Source organism: Lentinus tigrinus, assembly GCF_003813185.1.
Source record: "Lentinus tigrinus ALCF2SS1-7 unplaced genomic scaffold L226scaffold_6, whole genome shotgun sequence".
NCBI lineage: Eukaryota > Fungi > Basidiomycota > Agaricomycetes > Polyporales > Polyporaceae > Lentinus > Lentinus tigrinus.
Genome location: NW_027137915.1, coordinates 1,034,751 through 1,048,579, shown reverse-complemented (window position 1 = coordinate 1,048,579; position 13,829 = coordinate 1,034,751). Strand labels below are relative to the sequence as shown.

Below are 13,829 nucleotides of genomic sequence, written 5' to 3'. Positions count from 1 at the left end.
AGCTCCGACAAGGAGAAGTCCATCAAGGTTCAATACCCTGGCCATTCTCTACAGGCGTGTCTGATGAGCACCACATGGCAGTGACGACGTCGCCCCCGGTCAAACATCGATCCAATAACCTATTGGCAAGAGATAACCACAAAGCCCAAGCACCACAAAAGCCTCTGATAACCAGCGAAAGACGAGTAAACTCATTCTTTCTCCATGTAGACAAAGAGTGTAACAGGTGTCTTTATTGCAGTGGTCGAAATCTATGTGCCGATTTGTTGTACAGACTCCGAAGGCAGCAGTCTTTGACCCACCATGTGTCGTGCATCTGACACCCTTGGACGCTGGCAGAAGTCCTCTCTGTGGACCCTGGTCCACCACGGAGTAGTTCAGCTCCTCATCAGCTTCACGAGATAGGTTTTCAAGGTTCCTATCCTCTCACCGTCATTTCAGCCGCTAAGCGATAAATAGGACACCCTGGCACAGCGGACCATCGTGCCTCTGACACCTACTGTGCGATGTCTCTCCTACCCTCCTCTGCATTCGACGCTCTCAGTGCTCGGCTGGCCCTCAGATACCTGAGCTGGCAGCTGTTGGCGGGTCATGAAGCAGCCACTGAACTATACTCCACCTACCAAGGCATCGATTCGACCAAGGTATCCGAAGAAGAACGTGAGTAGTCTCCTCAAGTGAGGAGAGCTTAACTGACCCGCTCCCCTTGTCAGGAATCTCCTATGCTTGGGCGAGTTATAGCACGAAGCAGAGAGGCAACGACCCCTCCAGCATGCTTCGCTTCACTTTCGACAAGCCGTCTCTACGCTTCCTGTGTGACCATGACGCTCTGCTCGAGCTCAACGTCGCCAACCTGGCTCAGGGAGAGAACGAGTGAGTCTCATCGTCCTGTCGGGCACGTCATCCGTGTAATTTTGCTTCCATCAGAACACCCGTTGCGGAAAAGTGGTCTATCGCTTACCGGGTGACGACCGAATGGCGGGCAATTGTGGGCAACGACTCGAAAGTAGGGGACCACGAGAGCCGCATCCGCATGTTGGTGTTTGACTTCGAACGTACGTCGACCTTTCCTCAAAGACTCTCATTCTGATTGAGACGATCACACATCTACAGAGGCCACCCCCGTGCGAATGCCCTCGGACTCGTGGTTCAAAGACCGCTATGTCGAGCGTCATCTCTCCACTTACCTCAGGAACCTCCAGTTCGGCGGCCGCCATGTCTTGTTCGTCCCTCCTGAGTTCGATGCTTTCACCCTCTATTCCCCTATCTACTTCTCGCTCAGTGGCCCAGCCGACGAACATGGCAAAGCTCCCGAATACCCTCTTGACCACATCAACGGATATACGGTCGACATGATCGACCGCTACCTCTCACTTCTATGGTACACCTGTTCCTTCGTCGCCCGTGAGCGCAAGACCACGCAGGCGATATGGAGTGCGTCCCTTGCGGAGTTCAGGACGTGGAAGCATAAGGACTACTCGTCTGACTGGCATGCCTGTCTCAAGTTTGGCGCCGCTAGGGTCGAGATTCTGTGCACCCGTGAGGTCGTGCTCCACTTCCCCCTTTCCTCTGTCACGTTCTACCAGAAGGATGAAGTGTTGCAGGAGGATTTCCTTGAGCGGTATGTTCCCTCGTAATTCTCAGCCCGTCTATCGGTTTACTTAACCGGATCGCAGGGAAACCCCTGACTACAATGACTGGACGATCGCGGTAGTCGTCAAGGTCACCGCAAGTGCTGCTGGAGTGCAGATCGACGCTGCAAGTACGTATTGGCTGTTTACCTAGATGGTGCTTACGCAGTTGCGCTGATGCCCTTCATAGGTGGTCGCTGCAGCTTCCGGTACTCCCAGTTCTCAACAGCTCCGAGGAGCGAACATGAACAGGCCCGTAGAGCTCTCATCGCCTTCTTCAGCGAGCAGTACGTCAACATTGTGGGCAACACTCGACTGCGGTATCTCGTCTACAGGCTACGAGAGGAGCACATCCGCGTCGGATGGGGCGCGGTCGAGGAATCCGATGGGAGCTGGTGGATGCTCGAGCGCAATACCCATTTCGGGCGCGCCACCATCCTCGATAGCACCATTCGCGAGACAAAGATGTGCGGGTTCGACGTCGTCGTCGCGATCTCGCAAAACTCCATCAACATGCACCTTCGTAACGGAATCCAGGCTATCCGGGACTTCTTTCCTCGGTGGGAGAGCGAGAATCTCGTCATTGACGTCAAGTCGGTCACGGTGCGCCTGCGGGAGGACAACAAGGCCATACTGTTGGTCAACATCGTGGACGGGCATCTGAACGCTCTCTTGAACACGGATTTCGTCCTGGAGCCAGAGTACGTAGCTCTGTTTTTTTCCACGTTCTCGCATGCTGACTTCAATGTGCCATGTGTATCAGAACTACACCGATCCAGTTTGGGTCTTGTTGCGTCGCATTTGAAGTTGATTTGCTTGAGAGACACTACAATGTTCCGAACAAGGGCTTCACCATGTGGGAGATTTATCTTGATGTCGAGAGTGGGTACAAGTACTAGTAGGATGGGCCCGTCAGTCTAGATTGCTGACATGACCATAGATGCTGAGCTCTCTGCTGCCGGGACAGAATTTACGCACGACTTCTACCACGGCGACGGGGCTGGCAATGTGCGGAACACCCTCATCGACCTCGTCTTGAAGACCTACCTGAAGGCGCTCAAGGACAACGACGTCCACATCGTCGGCCGAGTCCCGATCTATGATATCGCCGCCTCGTCCTTCTACAAGATGACCAACATGGCGTTCTTCACGTACGCCCCCGGCTCGAACTTCGACGACGAGGGCGAGCATCTCGAAGGCCGGTCCGAGTCCATGCTCTTCGTGGTCGGTGTGACAGGCAAGAACCCGCTTCCGCCCGTGGAACTCTTCGTCCCGTCGCACCGATGGATCGTCAACGCGAGCTCCACCTTCTCGCAAGGGACGTTCGCCGTCTCTGGGCAGACGTTCAACATGCGTCTGAACGCCCTTCTCGCGAACATCAACAAGATCACCACCCTCGCCTGCACGAGTGCCCGGTCGAAGTCGTCGACGGTGGAAGACATGGTCCAGCAATGGGAGACACACCCCGAGTACCACGACAGATCCTGTGCTTGGTCCCCGATTGGCTTTGCTGATGCGGATAGGTTTGAGTGGAAGTACGTTCAGAAGTGGCAGTTCCACGAAGAGGGCACACAGGCAATCGTCCGCGGTGATTACAGCATCACATGTGCGTGGGCCCGCTCTGCTCCTCCAGCATTGGCTGACTATGACTATGCTATTCACAGGCAGCACCGAGAATCTTCTCGAGTTGCCAGACATCACGCTGCTCACCAGCGGCTCGTTGGAGTTCCGCATGTCGGGGGCAATCAAGCTACGCATCGCCAGCACTGCGAACGATCACAGCTGGAGGTATGCATTCAAATATTCACCCTTTCTTCCCCTTTGACACAGCCATTCTGACATCCGCCCAGCACCGAATCAACCGCAACCTGGGAAGCCACCGTCTCCGTTACGACCACCGGCCAAGGCGCAGTCAAAGTCGAGATCGCCGACACCGTCACGCACCCGCCGCCCAAGATGGCCGGCTTCCGGCGCACGTCCGCAAGCATGCCCGACGCATACAAGATCCTGCAGGCGCACCTGCCCACGAAGGCGCAGTTCCGCGATGCTCTCAAGGAGCTGCAGGACCTCGAAGGCCCATGGGAGTACTACTGGCCCGGGGGGCCGGACTCGTTCACGCTGTGCAGCCCGACGTTCAACGCGGACGGGGACCTCCTGTTTGAACTGCGCCGCTCGTCGCACATGACGACTCGACAGCAGCGCCATTTCAGCGGTATGAAGTCGTTCGGGGCCACGGCAAACACCGGCGGAAGGAATGCCGCTTCGAACGTATCCGGGGGTCCTGGTCAGAATGGTCGGTCGCTTCAGTTTTCTGTGCGGATTGAAACGGAGCCTGATGAGTCTTAGGACGCAGTGCCTAGAGACGATCGAGCTGGGACGAGCTCTGAGTCTGCAGGTATCGGCAATGTAGAGCCCCGACCCACCACAAATGCGGCCTCCTCTCCCTCTCCCGGAGGCGGACAACCTGTCGGGCGTCGTGCGACCAGGCCGAGACCTGTCGGTGACCTCGGTTTGTCATGAACCTCACCTCGTCCTCTCGTTACCGTATCGTTGCTGGTATGCGCTCCTTCCTGATCCCCAAAGACCATATCTTCTGTCATCCTTCAACCTTCCTGACTCAACTTCCTCTGCTTGGATACGCAATATCCACTCCACATCGCTGTCGGTTGTAAGCATCATGGTCTACTGTTTTCGGCGCGTTTCAACTTCCCAGGTATATGTAGTATGTATTATCCGTCTAAAGCAATGTACAAAGCTCCAAGGTCCGAGGTCCAGTGCAGTGTCCCCGAGTCTGATTAACACTAGAGCTGCTTGATCTTCGCCTTCTCCTTCTCTTGTATCACGCGCTTCGCATGTACGTCTGTAGCAAGCAGCAGAACGAGAGCAATGGTGAGCCAAGTGTCCCTGAGACGCTCCCACGGCTCGGGGACCAGCCCTGACTCACCTTTCCGCTTCACCCATGCCTCTACGGAGATCCCTGCGAAGACGACCGCGGCGCCGAGCCACTGCCCGGGCGTGAGCGTGTGGTTGTAGACGACCACGGAGAGTAGCATCGTGAAGAGTTTGCGCGTGAGTGTGATCGTGCTGCGGGGTTACGAAGTCAGTTGCTTTGTATCCGATAATACGCAAACAAAAGCGAGGTGAGATACGCACACAAGGGTTAACGAGCCGAAATGCTGCAGCGTCTCGAAGATAAATAATTGGCCAAGCGCGCCCGTAAGCGCAAACTGCGCGAGGGGTACGACGACCGACGGGTGTGTGCGTATAAACTCGAGCGCGCCCTGGAGCTCCGTCGTGCCCGCTGCGGACGGGTGCAGGACGGGGATGTACGGGAGGGGCAGGACGGAGATGAGCGTCGTGAGCGCGGTGCAGAACGCGTTGATCCAGAACATCATCTGCTGGCCGGACACTCTGTAGCGCGCGAAGATCTCGTCCTGCGTCGAGTTTGTCGCGCCGTCGATTGCGAGGTTGATGAGGAGGTATGTGATGCCAATGAGCTGCGTGTATGCGCTAAGCTCTCCGCCGCCGTTTTTGCTAGACTTGGACTTGCCGGGCTTCTCCTTGCCGAAGCCCATGAACATGGTGATCCCGAGCGTGACCATGGCAACGACGAGGTACTTGTGCCTCGCGAACTTGCGCCGGTAGAGGAGGACGTTCATGATCATGACGGGGACGAGCTTGCAGGACTTGCCGAGGACCATCGCGGGGTAGGTTATGTAGGAGAGTGCGGCGAAGCCGAAGGGCGCAGCGGAGGTAATGAAGACGGCGCATTGGAAGTAACGCAGCAGGAGGGACTTGTTGTCGAAGCGGGTCTGGGTATGGGTGTGCGGGTGGGTATGACTCTGAGTGTGGGGGGACTTGTGCGCGTCGGCGTGGCCATTCGTCTGCGCGGTACCGTTCGCGTGGCCATTCGCACTACCGTTCGCGACACCGTTCGAGGCGGGCTTTTCAGCACCGAAGAGGCCGAGTGTTTGGGAGAATGTCTCTCCGGGTTTCCGGCGGATGAAGATGTATCCTAGTGCTGCGATTGCGCTGAGGAAACTTTGACATGTCCCGAGGAATAGTGGTGAGTTGAACTTGTCAGAGGATGCGCCGTCTATTGATTGGAATGGAACGGATACTGATGATCGGTGTGAGCAATAAGTCGAGTTAGAGTGTGAGCGTAAACGTACGTCGTTCCTGAGCTATTGCCCACAGCTACGTGGAGTTCAGCCACAGAGTAAGGCACGATCGGGCAGCTAAGGTCTCACCAAAAACATAGAGTAGACCCCAACGACACATAATGCGAGCCTCAGGTAGGACATCCTGAGCTTGAGACCGCTTGAAGGATTAAGGAGAGACGAAGAGAATAAGTTAGAGCAAACAAGCAAGTGGTCGTTGGCGGACAATACGCGGATACCGCAAGATGGCAGCGCTCGGAGAATACGTGGACCACGGACGCGACGTGGCACTGACCCTAACCCATCTGACGCGGTCCAGAGTCGCGTTCACGTGCCGCTGGCCAGTCGCGTCTTCTGAATCTGAATCCCATGGGATTCGGGCTTGGAGTCCTTTATTCTAAATTTCGTACTTTGAGAAGTCAACATGTCCCGGATACATCCCAGCCATTACCGACGTTAGGAGCTGAGCCTTCAGGATATCTCGCAGGTCCTGGGCGTATTCACGAAGTCAAGTATATGCGCTTCAAATCCGAGTCGTCTGTTCTCGCCGTTCGAACGACGAATTCAGGTCATTGTATGCGCTAGGTATGTTCAAGTCCTTCAGTCGGAGGAAGTTCTGACCTCGGTAGATAGGCAAGGTCCGATGTTTCCCCGCTACTGCCAGTGGCATATTGCGAACGAGTGTTGCGCGCATGCGCAGTGGCCCACTGCGCGTTCGCTGCATTCCAAGGACATCGTACGTCACAGTCGGACAGTCCGGTGTTTCTGGTGAGCAATTTGTGCGCCTTCTGGCCTGCAAGCAAGGTCTGATATCAACTGTTGTCCGTTTAGCAGCATACTATTACTAAGGGCTGCCTCGTTGTCCGGGTTGGCATAGATCGTCTCGAGCGCAATTTCTCGTCGAAGATGCTAGGGGAGCGGGTCTTCGAATTCGAATCCCCAGCACGCGTTTCTCAGGTGCGCTTCCACTGCCAGATGTATCGGTGCGAACTCATCGGCACACACCTGAGAAGTTTGGTCCAGGAAGGCAACATCCTGCACGATCGAATGATTGCATACCCACGGGTTGAGTAGAGTGTTCCCGTAATGTCGACTTGCTGGGATCATGACCTCGTTCTTCAGACTCCCGACTCCCAACTTAGGGGAGACCAGAGATTGAATATTATCGCTGGCCGGCCAAACCTCAAATTGAGGTTGCGCTCGTCACCGCCGCAACACACACAATGTTGTCACCCTATGCAGACCGCGGAACGACAAGTCGTATACGCGTGGACACGCAACGTGGATCCGGACCTTAAGCTGTCGCGACTCGCACCGACGTCGTGCTGCTGGTCACCATGGCATGTATGTAAACCAAGACGTGGTCATCCCCATTACGAGCCGATATACCATCACAGTTTCTGGGGTGCGACTCCGAGCAGCGCACGGACGCTCGCCATCAGCCTGCGCGCGTCGTCCTCTTCGAGCGTGTTCCGCAACTCGTATTCGCGCCGGTGCATTTCCTTCTCCGTCAGCGGCTGCGCCACGCGGTCGCGGGCCTCTCGGGGGTCGGCAACCACATCTGGCAGTTGTGGGGGTCCAGCCTGGGTGTCGGGACCAGGTACGGGCATTGAGGCTAGGGCTGGGGCTGGGGCATCGTCCGGCCGAGGGGCGGGGATGATGTGGTAGTGCACCTAGAGACAAGATTGTGAGCAGAGAGATCTGGCGTACTGACGCGCGATGGTGACAAGGATGCTGAAAGTCGAACGGAGGCCCCGCTCGGTCCCGCTGGGCACCCGACCCGGCTGGACCCGACGGAGAGCAGCCCGAGTCCTGGCACGGTCCAGCAGGAGCTGAGAGTCGTCCGACCACTTCGGGTTGGATAGGCAGGGAGGCAAGGCGGGAGACATACATGAGGGACTGCCTGGGCGTATTCTTGGTTACAAACGACATTCAGGGCCGTGTTCTGCAACGCTGCGCCGGCAGTTAGTCAGGGCTGATAGTAGTAAGGTCTCCGGTTCCAACACGCCTCAAGGCGGATGCCAGGGGTGGAGCAGAACGTTCGACGTCGGTTACCCCAGAGTTCCCTGGAGCATCAGAGTATGCGTCTGCCGTACGCTGGTAGTAGTACGTAACGTTCCGGAAGACTTTCAAGAATTCGACAAGGCGACGAACCTCCGGAGATGGCACGGGCCACTTTGGACACCGCGATGCCGCACTGTGCGGCGAACTCGTCCGGAAGTTCCGAGACGCGAGAAACGTGCGTCTTTGGTATAACCAGCGTGTGTCCGAAGCGTAGAGGCATGATGTCTGTATATGTCGCCCCAAACGTCGACAACACGAGCACGACCGAGCACATAACATTCAGCGGGTTAGCCAGACAAACGCTGAAGATAATGACAGTAAGACCTAGGATCGCGAGGATCATGTCGTCCTCGTACAAGGCGTATGATTGGGATTCTCCGCGTACGATGCGGCAGAAAGGACAGTCTGGCGCAGTATTCCAAGCAGCTGGGAGGACGCGGTTTTCGTGGGCCTTGATGACAAAAGAAGTCATGTTTGTTTTCCGAGCTTGCTGAGGCCGCTGGGACGAGTCGGAGTCTGGAGAAGATGCTGTACGAGGGAGGACGGGAGGAGTGTCCGTCGCCCGTCCGCGTCAGGAACAGCGCAGCCGATTGGGCCCCGGAGGATGCCGGCCGAGAGGGACACTTTGATGGAACCGCCGGGGGGCCGGGTCGGGTCCGGGATGCAATTGGTTCTCGTCAGTGGGACAGTCAGACTGCAACGCAACCTTTTTTCCTTAAAGTTATAGCAGCCCTGACCATGGCCAAGGCAACAACCGTGTTTCTCTTCTGCTATCTGCCTCCATCTCCCATCTCCCTCGCCCCCGTCTCGCCCGTCCTAGCCCCCGCGCGTACCTTGGCGGTTTCTTCGCAAAAGTTCTTAAGACGCTCCTCTCTCTGTTGCCAAACTGTTTCGCGAACTCTTGTCGAAGAAGGGGATGCCCAGGGGTAACCGCGACACCTCCTCCGGGAACCTCAAGAACTCCATGAGGGATAACTACACGGAGCATGGCGTGGACGAGGTGAGTGCTCTCTCTAACCACATTGTGCTCGAAGGGGGTCGATGCAAGTCGTGCACTTTCTGTCACTACTCGAAGCCGGGTCACCGCGGAGTGCGGGTTCCGCACCTCAGCCGAGTACACAGAAATCAGGTCTTGTCAGTGGAACTCGGCGAGAGTCCGCCTTCGACCACCAGTCCCGTCCATTCTCGTTTGTAACTGCATCTGACACGCCAATGCCTACGCTAGTATTACAAGAAGGTCGGAGCGACATATCGCAATCCCCACTTCCCCGGCGTGAAGGCATGCATGTACCTTTGGCTGAACAGGTATGTGCATCCATCCGTGTCATGTGAATGTATCTGTCACTAACAGTGTCCATCACGTACGTCTTGTAGATGGTGGCGCATGCGACAGCCGCACATCGACGCGAAGAAGTTCAAGGTCTTCGACTTGGCTTGTGGTGCGTCTGGTCTTCGGTCTTTCCCTGACAGTCCTAGCTGATGTTCTTCGCAGGCAGGTGAATTGCAATTTCATCTCTCATTCTTGGAATGTGCGCCCTGATGCCATGTGTCTAGCGGCGAGGTCACCGCAGCCGTTCTGGAGTGGTGGAGGGACGGCCGTGACACGTTCACGGCGCGTCAGAGCAGAGGAGGCCACGACGCCGAGTCGGATTCAGAAACAGTGGTACCCGCACGCAGGTTGCGTCTGCCCCCGCCTATTCCCCCTGAGATGACCGTCCCGTGTATCCTCGCTGCTGATCCGGTACGTTCCATTCCCTCATGCGCATGTCCCGGTGACTATATGCGTGTTCGCAGTACACCACGCAAGCCTTCCACACCCGCACCCACCTCTACGCACATCCCCTTTCCTTCCGTGACATCGCCGAGGGCAAGCTTCCCGAAATCGCGTCCAAGCCAGTTGGCGCGCCGAAGCCGAACAACCCTCCGGAGTCTCCCTCGCCCGAGGGCTCCGTGCGCGGTCATTCTCCGTCGAAAAGCAGCATCAGCACAGCGGCGAGTCTCGAGGCGAACATCATCGAGATGGTCGTCTGCTCGTTCGCGCTGCATCTCATCGAGAAGCCATCGGAGCTGTTCGCGTTGTTGTGGGAGCTGAGGTACGTCTCGTCTTCTCTTCGGCCGTCGCGGCATCCTCTGCGGGGCGTGCCACCTGCTTGATATATCAAACAGGGTCGCTGACGGGCGTCCTGTTCACAGTCTCAAAGCGCGGTGGCTCGTCGTTCTTGCACCACACAAACGCCCCGAGGTACGTACTTATTTGATTGATCTCGGCCTTTGAGGACCGACGCTAACTGCGGTCTGCCTGCACGCTGTAGATCAAGGATGGGTGGGGCTGGTGTAAGTGGGACGTCGAGACGTGGTCGGAGTGCCGGCTGACAGATTCGGTGGGAGAGTTGCTCGAGGACAGGTGCGCGTGCCCCTACTACCTGTTCTTGCTGAGCACGCTGACGCCCCTCTGCGCCGCAGGGTACATTGCCGTGTATACCGCAGTTTGAACGTCTAGGATTGGAGTAATGCCTAATGGTTGACGATAGATGATGAGACGATACGTGATGATGAAGCCTACGGTAATTCGCATAGTCTTAGGGTATTGTGGTTGTAGTACTCTCTGTCTGTGTCCCATGGTGAAGGGCGCGGCCGTACCTATCTATAGCTAATGTCTTGGGCGGCGCCCATACGCCTGCAACGTTGGTTCATGTTCGGACCAGTACTATCGCCATTGGCCAATGTTCGATGTCTATCATGTACTCGAGTATGCTGGTCGGGCGCTACTACATACAAGCTTCTACCTTGCCCTCGACCTCCATGTCTCGGACTCCGGAGCTCCGCACCGTGGAGTCTGCATAGTACACCCTTACCCCAGGCGCATGTCTCGTTACTTCATATTCTATGAGCGTTGCACATGGTGCGTAGCGTTGCGTATCTTTGCGTATCTGGTTCGTCTCCTCAGGCTCAAGAGGCTCTCTATACAGCTTTGTTTCGTGGTGCTGCGACGTCCTAGTCAATGAACATGCATGACCTCTCCATGGACTGGTTCAGTCTGACCGACGGTACATAGCAGCGGACAGCAGACTCAAATTGCGCGGTGGCATTAGGATGCACGAGAACCTGCGAAGACGGCAACCTGGATATGTACAACCTCGGAATCCACAATCAGTCGCGCTCGCCGCGTCGCTGCTGACTGAAATGCCTTTCAATTGGGAGCTCATCGATATGGAGGTATGTACGATGCAGCTTCCTATGTTATTACACCCGTGCGTTGGCATGAGCAACTTCTGCGTGCGATGGCCGAGCTCCATGCCGGTCAGGGTTCTCGAAGCCTAGTACGCCGTCTTCTCGCCTTCATTTCCCCACCTATGTCACTGGTCAGCCCCGCAGCACAACCAAGATATGCATATAAGGGGCCTGTCGTTTCGCGGCATCTTGACTACTTCATTCAGGTCTCTTCGCCCTAGACGCAGACACATCCAGTCGCACTCGCCACATAGCATGTCCGAGACGCACAGGCCGGGATGGGCGAAGCCGCTCGACGAGTCGCTGTATGCGCCGGATGAGGAGGAGAAGGCCTTCATGAAGGCGACGACTGGGATCCAGGACGACGAGGAGCTCAAGAGGCACATCATTGCTGCGCAAACGAAGGCTTTCGGGGTGAGCATATAGTTACGCTCATTTGCTGAAAGAAGGGTCGGTGTCTCACAGACATGCATGCATATTCCCAGTTATACAAGTACCCGTGCATCCGCATGTTCGAGTTCATGAGGTGCGTCTCTAGTTTCCGTGATAGACCGTAGGGCCGCCGTTTCTCACCCACGTACGTTACAGGTTGAAGATAGCGCGGCTTCCGGCGTACCCCCAATTCATCCAGCTGGGAAAGGAGCGCAAGGGGGCGCTCTTCCTGGACATGGGATGTTGCTGTGAGTTCTTCGCGTCTTCCTGCGGTGATGGTGGTGATTGGGCACACTTCGTGTTTCTGATGCTTGCCACAGTTGGAAATGACGTTCGCAAGGCTGTCTTGGACGGCTGGCCGGTGGAAGGCGCCATCGCGTCTGACCTCAGCAAGAGTGAGTTCATACCTCTCGCTGCGTCAAATCGATGCTTATCACTGCGCCTCGTCTCACGCACAGATCTCTGGGACCTCGGGCACGAGCTCTTCCGCTCCACCCCAGAGACCTTCCCTGTTCCCTTCCTCGAAGGCGACATCCTGGACACCTCCTTCCTCTCCCCCGCCCCTCCGCTCCCGACGTCCACAACGGCCCCCGGCCCAGCGCCTCAGCTCTCGTCCGTGCGCACGCTGAGCGAGCTGCACGGGCACCTCTCCGCCGTCTTCACCGGGGCGTTCTTCCACCTCTTCAAGTTCGACCAGCAGCTGCACGTCGCGCGCCTCCTCGTCGGGCTGCTCTCGCCGCTCCCGGGCTCGATGCTCTTTGGAGTCCAGGGCGGCCGCGCGGAGAAGGGCCTGTGGTGCCCCGCGGAGGGGACGCGCATGAACTGCCACTCGCCCGAGAGCTGGCGCGAGATGTGGGAGGGCGTGTTTGCGGAGGTGGGCGCGAGGGTGGAGGTGCGGGCGAGGCTGCAGAAGGCGCCTGGGGGCGATAGTATGTTTGGGACGTACCCGGGGAACACGGATCCGTACCATGTGTTGGAGTGGTCTGTCACTAGGCTGTGAGATGTACATAGAGCGGAAACATTGCAGTAAGGAGTATCACTTCGATGCTGGTTGGTTCATATCAACGTTGGTGTAGTGTACGGCTGAATGAAAGACGCCTTCCGATGATTGAGCAGATGATCGTTCCATCAATTCGCTTCAAGTGGCTCTGAGGTCCTAATATCTATAGACTTGACTTGCAAGTTGCCAGCTCCTGGTACTCCAACTTCCGGTTGTCCGCGATCCATGGGCGTCTGAGATACCAAAGTCGGATGGGATGGTGTTGCGACTCCTCTGTCTATTGCCACCTGGCACCATCCTTCAAGCTTTAGCTTCAATCGTCCATCACACCTTTCATTGACTTCGGAGTCTACATGACACATTGTTTTGCTTTGCAGAACTACACCAAGTCGAAGAATCCGCAGAGTGCTGGCAGGCAGTGATATGATGTAGACGCATATTCTACGTGTTCCGACTTCTGCGAAGGTTGATGACGGACAAGGTACGAGGCTTCATATCACATTGGCTGAAGCAAAGAGCCAAGCACGACACGGCTTGACTAAATGACAACACCGGCATCCAATCTAACGAAGTTCCGCGATCCCCGAAGGGTGTCGGGTTGCGCCCGGCATCTGTCGAGTCTGCATCTTGACCACTGGCAGGAACCTCGGCTTGTGGGGAGCTCAGCCACAAATTGCTCTCTTGGCAGGTAAATGCGGATGGAGCATGAGCGCACTCACCAGGGTGAACATGCGGGCGCCGGGTTTGTCTGATGTTTGTGTGGTCTACATGGTCATTTTGACAGCGACGACAAGTTCCGAAGCCATCCCAGCGAATGTCCAGACTTTCCTGCTACACGACGAGCAACACGGAAACCAGCCACCGTGTTGGTGGCACATCAATCCAGACTCATGTTGCAAGTAGACGGAGGCTCAAAGTTGCGTTTCACAGCTCAAAGCCCCACTCTACTCATCGTTTAGATTGCTGAATTGGCTTAATGTTGTAGAGGGCAAACCTACCTTGCGGGAAGCTTGAAGGCGGGGCACAGCGGCGGTGGTCATCGGACGTGTGCTCAGTGATCGATCTTGATCAGGGGTGCTCAGAGCTGTCCACCCGCAGTAAGTATTCACGCTCGCCGCTAAGCCAAGAGCTGACTTCTCCGAGTTGGCAGATGGTTCCGTCTCCATAGGTAACCAAGCTAAACTCCGGGGGACGGGGAGGCGCTGCGGATGAATCTCAAACCCAAACCCCGCATGCAGCGCCTGCCTGCCCATCTGTGGTTAGCTCCCCCAGACATGGGCGCGATTCAGCGTACCCCGCACTGCTTCAAAG

General features: G+C 56.6%; 5 protein-coding genes across 5 annotated transcripts; 3 read left to right on the top strand and 2 right to left on the bottom strand.

The window, feature by feature from the left end:
- Positions 1–527: 527 nt before the first annotated feature.
- Positions 528–4,321, top strand: L226DRAFT_330981 (uncharacterized protein). The gene is made up of 11 exons (XM_067673995.1): positions 528–660; positions 714–873; positions 928–1,055; positions 1,114–1,621; positions 1,677–1,762; positions 1,822–2,332; positions 2,395–2,513; positions 2,572–3,237; positions 3,296–3,419; positions 3,482–3,924; positions 3,978–4,321. Exons 2-11 carry the CDS (start codon positions 773–775, stop codon positions 3,989–3,991), a joined length of 2,700 nt encoding a protein of 899 aa, XP_067538318.1. The 5' UTR covers positions 528–660; positions 714–772; the 3' UTR covers positions 3,992–4,321.
- Positions 4,322–4,337: 16 nt separating this feature from the next.
- On the bottom strand, positions 4,338–6,036 carry L226DRAFT_532524 (UAA transporter). The gene is made up of 5 exons (XM_067680274.1): positions 5,882–6,036; positions 5,804–5,828; positions 4,785–5,751; positions 4,576–4,715; positions 4,338–4,491 (listed from the first exon to the last, which is right to left on the bottom strand). Exons 1-5 carry the CDS (start codon positions 5,933–5,935, stop codon positions 4,433–4,435), a joined length of 1,245 nt encoding a protein of 414 aa, XP_067538317.1. The 5' UTR covers positions 5,936–6,036; the 3' UTR covers positions 4,338–4,432.
- Positions 6,037–7,005: 969 nt separating this feature from the next.
- L226DRAFT_532521 (HIT-like protein) lies at positions 7,006–8,367 on the bottom strand. The gene is made up of 4 exons (XM_067680273.1): positions 8,180–8,367; positions 7,946–8,080; positions 7,683–7,744; positions 7,006–7,464 (listed from the first exon to the last, which is right to left on the bottom strand). Exons 1-4 carry the CDS (start codon positions 8,325–8,327, stop codon positions 7,183–7,185), a joined length of 627 nt encoding a protein of 208 aa, XP_067538316.1. The 5' UTR covers positions 8,328–8,367; the 3' UTR covers positions 7,006–7,182.
- A 404-nt stretch (positions 8,368–8,771) lies between these two features.
- Positions 8,772–10,355, top strand: L226DRAFT_458492 (uncharacterized protein; the record flags this gene model as incomplete). The annotated part of the gene is made up of 8 exons (XM_067675443.1): positions 8,772–8,855; positions 9,081–9,160; positions 9,230–9,298; positions 9,410–9,596; positions 9,650–9,948; positions 10,049–10,097; positions 10,168–10,259; positions 10,319–10,355. The coding sequence occupies 8 exons, from the start codon at positions 8,772–8,774 to the stop codon at positions 10,353–10,355; spliced, it is 897 nt and encodes a 298-aa protein (XP_067538315.1).
- Positions 10,356–11,341: 986 nt separating this feature from the next.
- L226DRAFT_544226 (uncharacterized protein) lies at positions 11,342–12,518 on the top strand (the record flags this gene model as incomplete). Its single annotated transcript, XM_067682259.1, has 5 exons — positions 11,342–11,500; positions 11,572–11,612; positions 11,675–11,766; positions 11,839–11,913; positions 11,977–12,518. 5 exons carry the CDS (start codon positions 11,342–11,344, stop codon positions 12,516–12,518), a joined length of 909 nt encoding a protein of 302 aa, XP_067538314.1.
- Positions 12,519–13,829: the final 1,311 nt, after the last annotated feature.